At 40.0% G+C, this 10,904-nt stretch overlaps 1 protein-coding gene across 1 annotated transcript in view; it reads right to left on the bottom strand.

The window, feature by feature from the left end:
- Window positions 1-921: 921 nt before the first annotated feature.
- Window positions 922-10,904, bottom strand: part of LOC106815019 (dynein heavy chain 10, axonemal-like) — a 51,677-nt gene continuing 41,694 nt past the window's right edge. The window contains exons 66-81 of the mRNA XM_014819434.1: window positions 10,310-10,474; window positions 9,594-9,702; window positions 8,825-8,972; window positions 8,589-8,700; window positions 8,117-8,295; window positions 7,417-7,576; window positions 7,054-7,254; window positions 6,630-6,773; window positions 5,466-5,630; window positions 5,052-5,223; window positions 4,454-4,585; window positions 3,590-3,801; window positions 3,249-3,416; window positions 2,859-3,039; window positions 2,444-2,589; window positions 922-1,869 (exon numbers count right to left, since the gene is read on the bottom strand). Of these exons, the coding sequence (XP_014674920.1) occupies window positions 1,723-1,869; window positions 2,444-2,589; window positions 2,859-3,039; window positions 3,249-3,416; window positions 3,590-3,801; window positions 4,454-4,585; window positions 5,052-5,223; window positions 5,466-5,630; window positions 6,630-6,773; window positions 7,054-7,254; window positions 7,417-7,576; window positions 8,117-8,295; window positions 8,589-8,700; window positions 8,825-8,972; window positions 9,594-9,702; window positions 10,310-10,474 (2,541 nt within the window). The 3' untranslated portion in view covers window positions 922-1,722. The remainder of the gene's footprint in view (window positions 1,870-2,443; window positions 2,590-2,858; window positions 3,040-3,248; window positions 3,417-3,589; window positions 3,802-4,453; window positions 4,586-5,051; window positions 5,224-5,465; window positions 5,631-6,629; window positions 6,774-7,053; window positions 7,255-7,416; window positions 7,577-8,116; window positions 8,296-8,588; window positions 8,701-8,824; window positions 8,973-9,593; window positions 9,703-10,309; window positions 10,475-10,904) is intronic.

Raw genomic sequence — 10,904 nt, 5'->3', positions numbered from 1 at the left:
TGACTACGTCTACCCTGTTTCCACACTTAGCTTGATCGAACAATAAATTATTCCGAGTGCAGGACCAGCCAGTATCGTATCAAGACACTTGTAAATTACAATTCTATTATACCACGCCAAGTAAAGCTTGTCTATTTTCCTGTCTAAATTTTCTATAAGAAGGGCCTGGTAGGTTTGTGCACAGCCTTTAAAGCAGAATTGTATTATGGGCTCTACACTTTTTCCATTGTACAATGTTGATTGACTACTTGCAGAACTACTTATATCGTTGTATACCTATTTTGTCGTTTTCTCGCACCCATCTGATAATGGTTGGTAAATAGTTTTCCACAGTGTAGTCGCGTCTGTTCGTCTCGTCTGTGTTCTTCATATTATGTTCCCTTGCCTGATACCTACGAGGGGAGCTTTGTGTGTATGATATAAACCTATATTCACGTGTGCATAGGTGTTTAATTCGATGAGAACTGCAAGTCGAGAGCGCGGAAGTAATAGGCAATCATGTACGTATACTGAGAATGGTTGAAATTGTCTTTTTTGTAGAGAAAATTCCGTAAAATAATTTTGTTTATTTGTTACATATTGTTTTGTATTATATGTGAGAAGTGGTGTGCGTTTATAATGCGATAGTGGGGTCCAACAATTTTATTACCGTATATGCATGGTCACGTTATAGCAGTGTAATGTTAAGTTTGAAAGAGTAAGTGAGAACAGAGGAGAAAGAGAAACCAAGTGATGATCGCATAATGTGGGATGACTTAGTGCTGGGTTCTACCTTATGTCATGTCATCAAAAGCACAAGGTTTGTGCCCTCGGTGTTATGTAAAATCAAATCGTGCAAAGTTCATGTGCATTTTTATCACTTACTGCATTTTTACACTGAATCACATGAGAAACAGCAATATACTACTTCAATTTGGAAGCTTCAATTTGGCACTTAGGGGATTTTTTTTATTGAATTCAAATATGCAGGAAACAAATCATTGCACAATAGCTATAATAGATGTGAACTTCGTTGCCTTGAGGTGTGTTCTATGACAGATGATGGTGCTTATACACATCAAAATTTCAAGATGTGTGACACTAGAATTGGCTTGACATCATGTGAACTGCATCTTGGCCTATACCATTGAGGTACTTTGGTCAGATTACCTACGACTTATGTGTATCATTCTTCCTCCCACAACTAGCATGCTTTAGCACCTTTTCTATCCTTCTCGGAGTATTATGAAAAAATCAGGTATACATGAAAAGGGAATCATAAGTTACGAACCATCTATGCATGACGAAAGGCTTCAGTCGTAACACTAGTTGGTTGCAGCAATATTTGGCACATTGTGTGCTACTCGCCCTATACACATTTCCACTACCCGATTATTATTACATATACAAAAATTATCTATGAAAAATACTCATATAAAATGTTTTAGGAAATGAAGGAATAAATTCACAATGAAGTTTCAGATCACACATCAGAAGCACCTATCATACCCTCATAAGTGGATTATCCACATCAAAATTTACAATCCCAACTGAACGATATATACAAAAATTACTTACATAATAAAAACCCCCACAAAAATCACAAGTTATGAACATCTCCCCTCCCTTAACTGCTCCATCACGAAGTTACAATGCACTGGAGGGATTGAGTTGGCACCTGCCCCACACCAGCTTTCCCAGTCTGGCAGTGGTAGTGTAGTTTGGTAGTCCTTGCTTGGTGATTCAGTCCGTGTTGAGAAGCAAGCAGACACCTTGCAGCACCCAATGACTGATGTGCTGCGTCGTGGCCAGGTCTGCTTCGAACACCAGCCCAACACCCATCGCATTTCGCCGCATCGATGTTGTGTAGACAGGCGCACGCAGTGTGTTCTGTAAGCAACGCACATAATATACTTTACCAATATTTTAACTTTCATAAGTATTGGTTGGCTTCAAAGCTGCTATACAAACACATCAAGCTGCCTACCTATCGTAACTAATTAAGCAAAAGCTGTGGTGGTGATATTTTTGCATCCCCTATAGTCAGATGCAACATCACATTCGACATATCATGAAAGGAGCCATGCACACTAGTTTATGCGTGCCTATACTGATTTCTCACTATACTGATTGATGGTTAAACCGGTTAACAATATCAGTTATCATATAAGATTAACAATAGCTTTTACTTTAGCTTTTAGCTAATGGCTATCATACTAATGATAATGGTTGTGACCATGATAATAAATACAGAAATATTACACTAAACATGATAATGACATTAAATGAGTTTAGATGGTATCGATTGTAAGAAAATAGTCCAGTTATTAGGAACCCTGGTAATTAATGGAAATAATAAGCATAACAGTCACTGATAGTAATGCTAGGGAAGACTTCACGCTACTCTTTTGTAGTATGTACTAGAATTAAACTATTAGTTAACCGATTACTGAACGACACCAACCTGTAGCTTGAGCTTGTGTGCCTCAATAGGAATGACCTTCAGAATTGGCAGTTCCTGTATCAACTCCTTGGGTTGGGAACCAGTAAGACAATTGTTTTCTATATCCCACGCAGCTCCCTCAAGGTACAGGCCTGTCACATAGCATCCTATGCAGGATAAATGAGATAACTATTAAATATATATATTATATTAATAACTATTATATTATTTAATAACTATTTAATGAGGTAACTCATTAAATTTCATTTGCTGTGAAAGCCAAGAACTATATGGTGATAGATACATGCATGTACACAGTAGTGTATTAGGCTTAGTTATAACTTGATAGCATTAATTGACAGCATCTTTCACTTCCCTTTACCTGGTAGATAATAATGCTGTAACTGGTACATATATACTACGTGGAAAATGGTACCTTGATGAGCCTTTTCTTGTACATCATCTGGAGTCGCATAACTTGTCACTGTTGTGTAAAGTGTGGATTTGTCTAGGGGCCATCCATTGCGACGGCATGTCGCCTGTACTAAGGCAGTAAGGTACGATTCAGGAATTTGTAAACCTGATAACCAGATGACGGCAGGCTCACCCTCATTCACCTGTTTGATAAAAAAAGAAAATTTGTAATTTGTGCGTGCTAGATTTCCAGGACCCTTGAAGATGTCTGGCACTTCAGCAGAGCACAAGTTATGATGAATAAGAACGATTTACCTATAAAAGCAGTATCAAGCTAGGTGCAGCGTTTAGGGAATCGGGAAAAACTTTGAGAACCAAAGAAGACGCGATCGGATAGCCGAGTGGAACGCACCCAGTAAGTGTACTGCGCGTGCCTGCGGTGGAAATGCAGCAACCAGTTGCCGAGTGACTTGAGTGTGTCCGGTGCCAAGCGTCGCCAGATACGGGGGATGGTTCCATTATACAGCGCCCGAGCGACATCATCAAGCTCGTTACTCATGCCAACCTCTCCTGCCAGGGCCTAGTTGGAATTACAAAGTAATGGTAACAACAAGATACGTAGCTGCATGCACTCTATTCCTATGCACGACCTTTTTGTTACCCGACAAAGTATAAAGCCTATTGTAGGTGAGCCTCGTGCCACCGAAATGTAGTAATTTGCATAATTACAGTTATTCTACTCGATGGCTATACCTTCTTCAGCGTGGTGAGGGATTTCTTCATGCGCTCGATAAGCTTATTAAATCGCTCCAACTCCTGTACAAGCACCACACTGGTTGGGCTCATGTCCAGACCAAACTTCTTCCTAATCTTGTCAAGGTCAAACTGCTCTGGAAGCTTGTTGAGGATGTCACTTGCTATCTTACCTATGAATTCTTCCCTGCTGATCCCCGTACCAGATTCGCCTTTAAAAAGAATGTTTCATTGCTGCAATGTTCATATAATCAAGTCCAGGGGAAAAATGTTAATCTATTTTTCGGGGGCTACTTTTCAAGCTTGCGTGCATGAAAATAGCACTCTAAAATTTGGTTTGCATTGAACTTTATGCAAATTTACGGGGGCTCTTTTTAGCATTTCCGGGGCTCTTTTTGACATTTCGGGAGCTAAATCGCCCCGAGCCCCCGTGTATTTTTTTCACTGATCAAGTCTATTACACAAGACACAGACAACACAATAAATCTGAGTGGCATGTTGCTTGCAAAGATAATGCATGGTTAATTTTGTAAGTAGCATGCCACAAGACCTCTAGGTTTCGAATACTGGTGACTGCTATATAATGATGCAATAATTCTTATATAGCAGCACCACGAGTGCACACTATGTCAAATAAGGTCATTCATTGCCGTTATACACTGCGCTGATAACTGTCAGCTTATGCTATGCAATCAGAGGTTAGCTGGAGAAACTGTAGGAGATCTATCGTGTATACCCCTTGTAAGCTGAAGTTGGGTGGACCTATCCATCCAGTTCAAGTTAGGATTGGTCATATAGGATATATGAATACATGGTAACCCTACACTCCAAGTATAGTAACAAGTGTGGAAAACAACAATATACCAGTTTGTGGCTGAATCTCTACCAGTTGAGTCCACATGTCTCTGGCCGCTTGTGTATAGTAGCCAATTTCTGCGTTGGGGTGCAGGCCAAATACCTCAGGTGTGTTGGAGAGTGGCAGCGTATCTATGTAATCTATATATATATATGTATGTATTAACAGTTTTATCCCATTCACATTTACTATGTATGGTGCAGAACATTACAAAAAACAGAAAAATACAGTACATGTACATTAATTGTTTCAGTAGCGCATGGAACAGTTCAATTAATTTGAATCAATAGGATAATAAACAACCCAACCAACAATATAATCAATAGGGTAAGAACTAGCCCCTATGTAATGCAACTGATAGGACAAACAAATTATCAAATAGCAATTGATAAGATAATTACCTGTATAATGAATAGGGAACTCGCAAAAACAGTGCATGGTCTATAGGTAAATTAATATTGTAAACAACTTTGGGTATATGGAGGGACTGTACAGGTTCTTTGCTCTTTCTTGTGAAGATAGACCAGTGCAGATGTACGCTGAATGCTACCATGCAATGTATGCTGAAATCTAGTGTCGGTCTGACACATTAAATGATACCTATACCTATGTAATTCTCCTTTAGACCGGGTTCAGGTATTTTGTAGTCGACCTCATCATTGCTGTAGAAATGGAAGGGCTGGAACGTGTCGAATATAAAGTCGCCCATGTATTCGTTCATATACGTGTTGACGACGCGCCTATCAAAATCATCAATGACACGGCCGCCGTACATGACCTGAAATCAGCAGCATGATCAATAGTCGAAAATCATTGATGGAATGAATTCCATACATCATCTGAAATCAGTCCCAGGATATGTGATACTAGTACGTTGTAAGACGTTATGACTATGAACTGACAGTGATTCAACTGGCAGCTTACATGCACCTTCTGCTACGAATGCAGATATATGCAATTCAATGGAATTGCTGCTTTAGGCAACTGCTATAAGCAACTAGGGCAGTGTTTGTGCCTCACCTCTCCAACAAGGTATTTCAAGCTGTTCCATGGGATTTTCTCATGATCTCCCTGGTTGTACGACTTGGTGAGGTAGGTATTAATTATTTGCATACAAACTCTGAAGTCCGACTCATTAAAGTCATAAGCCACATTCCAGCCGATCTTGTCATACTTGCGTCTCTCCTATTAATAATGACAATAATTAAATAGTTAGGATAAATTATTATTAAAAAAATCGTATTTGTACTAAAGAAATACCTGTTATAATATAATTGCTGTTGAAAATATTAAACCAAGTACAAATGTTTTAATACAGTGATACCTCATCCTATGATAACCTTGGTTATGTAAACTCGCCCGTACGTAATTTGTAAATTATAACCACTAAACTTGAAATGCGTACGAAACGAACATTCGCTCTTACACAAACTTCAAAATACTGATTGCATGTTTCTGCCCAAAAACTTTGTATGTTCAAATGCTGTCAATGACATTAATGTAATACATATAAAGCAAGCTGCCAACATGTCAGGCAGACCAGCTTTTAAATCTGCCACCATCTGGTTAGATAGTTTTCTGTCCATTAGAGGAAAATACCTACACGTTCAAATTGTATGGAATGCGTGCATTCCTGTAATCAGTGCCCTAGCTGTGTCTATTGTACTCCAGGTACAACAGGGTACTAATGTTTATTCTAAATTCCTTGATTGTAATATCATTAAATAATCAATATATGTTTGTCAATCAGTCACAGTCAGTGTGCTGCATTCAAGCATTATAATTAGTACACTGTATTATTCTTATTCTGGATTTCCCTAAGCGTGTTACATCATTAAATGTTCAATATATGTGTTTACTTGCAGTCACAAATGTGCTTGTAATAGAGAACACATAGGATCATCTACTTTTTTGGTAGATCTTAAATTATGCAATAGAAGTCCATGGGAAAGCGTGATTCAGACTATAGAATTACGCATAATGTCCGTAATGTGGGGTATTCGGTATTACTGTACTCTTGAAAAGACATTTTAATATGGTATATGTAAGAAGTTAAGTGTCGCATATGCTGACGGTCTGCCTTTACCGCTCCGAAATCCATATACTACACATGTTATTACTTCTAACTAAGTTACTTTACTTTTACTATTACTAACTAGCCCTGTTGCTTGAATTTCACCATACCTGCACAACAGCATGGAAGAATGCCAGCACGTACACCAGTGATGGGAAGGCTTGATGCTCACACTCCTGTAAGGCATTCTGTGAGATTTTGAAGTAGGTGTTCCTCAAATTCAACTTTAAGCCATTGGGGGGCTCAGTGACTACCTGGAGGAACATGGCAAGGTTACTCACCGATGCATATCACTGAGTAAATGCGAAATTCATACACCAACGTGACACGAAAGTCCTCAAGTTGTCATATCAATAGGAAGTATCAAACAATTAGGAAGCATTCAACAGTAAGGAAGCATGGAAATCAGCCTGCATATCTGTCTGCTGATCTCAGCAGGAATCAGAATGCTGCACAAGAAAGCAAAACCAACAGAAATGCATGATTTTCTCCACAGATGAAAGTTACTCATAAAAGTAGTTTCGAAAGGCTTACCTTCAGTGATCGCTGCAAAATGCCAATAGGGAAGCTTGGAGTTGGGTCAGTGGTAAGCCACAGACGGAAATCTGGATGTGGCTTTGTGATTTTCTCTAGCTGTTTTTCTAAGTCCTTGAGGAAGTTTACCAACAGATGGCAGTTCTGAAGCATAAGCCACTGCCCACGAGAAATTGCCGTGTCGAGTAGTTGCAGTGCGGCCTGTCAAAAAATGATTAAGATAACAAAACTCCATATGGCAATACAAACGCAACTTCTTAACTTTATATGTTCGTAAGGTTCGTAACTTCGTATGCATTTACACATTGCTAGCAAACGGAGGTAACGCACTATAAAGCATAAAAGAAACATCTTTACAATCACCTTTTCCTGTCCTTGGCCCATTGCAAGGAACTTGAGCCTGTTGTCACGGAATCCTGCTCTTTCTGCTAGCTTTGTAAGGTCGCTGCCTGGGTCAGACCCAGGACTTAGAATAAAAACTATTGGTGATTGTGGCGAACTCTGTTCATATATGGCTTCAAAGCTGGAACCAACAGAAAAACAGAGGTCATCGATATAAAATGACACGACAACTAAAGAGCTAAAAAGTCACTGGGCAGCCATATTTGTAGAAATACATTTCACGCAACAATCTATTTAGTTAAAATAACACTAGGTTACAGGTGAAATACAAAATATTCTCAGTTGGTACGTCTATCCATGGCATGAAAAGCATTGGACTGTGACCTCCATCTTTAAGTAGATCACCATCATCCTCTTCATAGCACGTACTGATGTATTTTTTACTATGACCATGTATGCGTATCATGACATTAAGCAAGGAGAGTTTTGTTTCGTATTGTGATTCGTTAGCCGAGGATGTATGTTGCCAACAGCAATGCTACTACTTGTCTTCAAGTTCATCTCATGAAATAAACAAGGAAACCTGAAAGGCAGTCAAAGTAAAATATTTGCAGCATTTATACCTAAAATACGCAATTATTATGTTACATCTAAGTTTACGTTATTGATGTACCGAAACCACCAGCGTGTTACAAGAACCCTGCAATGCACGTCATCCCACCTGATCACGGGAGGCGTGACGTATTTCTCGCCCATGCGGTGTGTAACATAGTCTGTCACAGCACGATACACCCTGTCGACGCGGAAGCAGCGTAGCAGCATCAGCCGCTCAAAGTCTCCCAGGCTCTCGCTGTACTTGAGAGGAAATGCTGCTGCCTCCGGCGCATCCAGGTCATACCACTGACAAAAAAATTATTTCAACTGAATATTTGCGTCAAATATAAGTGACTGCTTTTGATGGTACCACAATAATGTGGCACTGCTTCAAAGTACTCACCCATACATGACACATTTCAACTGTATATTTGCGTCAAATACCAAGTTACTGCCTTTGATGGTACCACAATAAACTGGCACTGCTTCAAAGTACTCACACATGACACGTAACTATACCCTCACTGAGTGTAGACACTACTATCATAATGACTTTGCTGGTGCAAGGAAGACACGGAAGCTATTACTCAAGCCGATACCTCCTTCCAGATATTCTCATTGTGCTCTATGTCATCACAAAGGCTGCCAAACTTATCAGGGAATGCTTCATTCAAGCAGACAGCATCCTCCCAGCTCTGGTCAGGCAACCACCTGGAATCCACACACAATACATCACTGTCCCAACTTTAGACTAGTGAAGAGATAGTACAAATGAAACAATTGAATTGGTAGGACTACCAGCTGCGTATGAGTAAACAAAAAGGTCGCATGTTACCTAAATGGCTTTAGACGGGTACTCTTTTCCAGGGAGATGTTGCCCTTGATAAAGAAGTCAAGCTGCTCTTGCAAGACATTGCCCTCACTTTGCTCAAGCTTAATGGTCATCTGGAAGCTAAATAGCAGCTTGTGCTTCTCAAAGATACCTGTTACAGACGTAAAATTGTCAGATCGGGCTGTCACCAAGACAACGACGAGTATGGCATGCAGACTCACACACTATTGAATCGTTCAGGCAAATTGCGAAAATCTTGCCATTTGGATTTTTAATATGATTCTCTGAATTATCTATCACATAAACTGACACTCTATATAATCTATATCTCTATATAATCCTGCCAACAACTAACACCACAGTCGTGGATTATAGTGAGTGCATGCTAGTGACGCTCATAGGGTCTATGTCTTGCAGGGTACTGCCGGAACGTACCCTGGGTACGGTCCGGTATACTGGAACGTACCCTGGTAACTATCTGATATGGTTAGGGTTAGGGTTATGGTTAGGGAGTAGGGGCGTAGGCGACTCCATAGACTCGTTAGTGGAGTAGGCGAGGTACGGTCCGGCATATTAGATAGTACCAGGGTACGTTCCGGCAGTACCCTGGGGGACATAGACCCTCTCAGCCTTATTAGATAGTACCAGGGTACGTTCCGGCAGTACCCTGGGGGACATAGACCCTATGAGCGCTAGTGACAGCATGACAATCCTGCATGGTGTCGGCTGTTAACTTCCATCTCATTACAATCTTCATAATTAGCCTTCACACCTGTGCAGCCGTAGCTGTAGACGTTATACGTGAGGGTGTCCATGATGTTCTTCAATCGCTTCAGAACAATGCTGTCACGCATACTCTTCTGCAATGAGTGCTGGAATACCTGTAGACGTAAAAAATATTATATACTCAGTAATATGCATCCTGTCAACATAATTATATAGCATACAGCATCCTGTCAGTAAACATATCTATTATGTATTTATTTTTTCTCTATCACTTGCTGGCCATTATGACCAGGGATGACGCTTCCAGATATAACTTAATTCCCTTAATATTTAATTGCTTACATAGCATTGTAAAGTGCAATAATCACAGTAATGTAATATTGTGTCATATTTTTGCTTATTTGTGGTGCGTATATTGTTGCAGAATGTATACATCGACAAATTTATTTTAAATGAAACCCTTTTTTCATTCCTGGAAGGATTCGAAATCACTGCTTGAGCGCATAATACATGCAACAAGCACACGTGTTTATGTTCACGTTAAATCATTTGTTACCACGTAGACACGGAGAGGACGCAGTGAACGCAGATGGTAAGGTAAACATGCACTATACCTCAGAACTTATTCCACATACACACACGCACGCACACACGCATGCATGCACGCTCGCACACACACACACATACAGTACAGTAACAGTACACACGTCTATAGACACTGGAATGTATAGAGCACAACAGAAGCGACCGATAGCGCTTTACCTCGAGGTAGGATGCCAGCGAATACTGGTACATTGAGTTGATCGCTGACATCTCTGACAGGACAAAGAACAAGATGGCGCCACGTTTAGCAGCAGGTCGGTAGCCGTCGCGCGTGCGCTCAATGTCCTCAGCCGTGTTTGCTGCCAGTTTCAGCTTTTCTGCCACCTGCATAGCAGAGCCCACGTACAGACAAACGAATTAAACATGGTTGTAAAGAATAGCAGAATAGAAAACGAATAAATGAATGAAAGCATGGATATACCAAAAGGAAATTGAATATAGGTATATATGAATGTATAGGTATATATGAATGTATAGGCATGCATCGGAATACATTTCATATAATATGCCTGCAATGAGGACAATGGGATGTTTGCAAAATTTTGCTGACTTTCTGTTGGATTTTATAAAAATCTTTTACTGGGCATCAGCCAGTGACCAGGCGACGTTACGACATCTGTGACTACATAAAAGCAAAGGTTAGCACCTCAGTAACTTCGTAAATTTCCTTCCTCAGTAGCTGCATATAGGTACATTGTTCACCTCAGTAGCTTCATATAGGTACATTGTTCACCTCAGTAGCTTCATATAGGTA

Source organism: Priapulus caudatus, unplaced genomic scaffold (assembly GCF_000485595.1).
Source record: "Priapulus caudatus unplaced genomic scaffold, Priapulus_caudatus-5.0.1 Scaffold28, whole genome shotgun sequence".
Classification (NCBI taxonomy): domain Eukaryota; kingdom Metazoa; phylum Priapulida; class Priapulimorpha; order Priapulimorphida; family Priapulidae; genus Priapulus; species Priapulus caudatus.
Note: the sequence above shows the minus strand (reverse complement) of the source record. Positions and strands in the feature narration are given on the sequence as shown.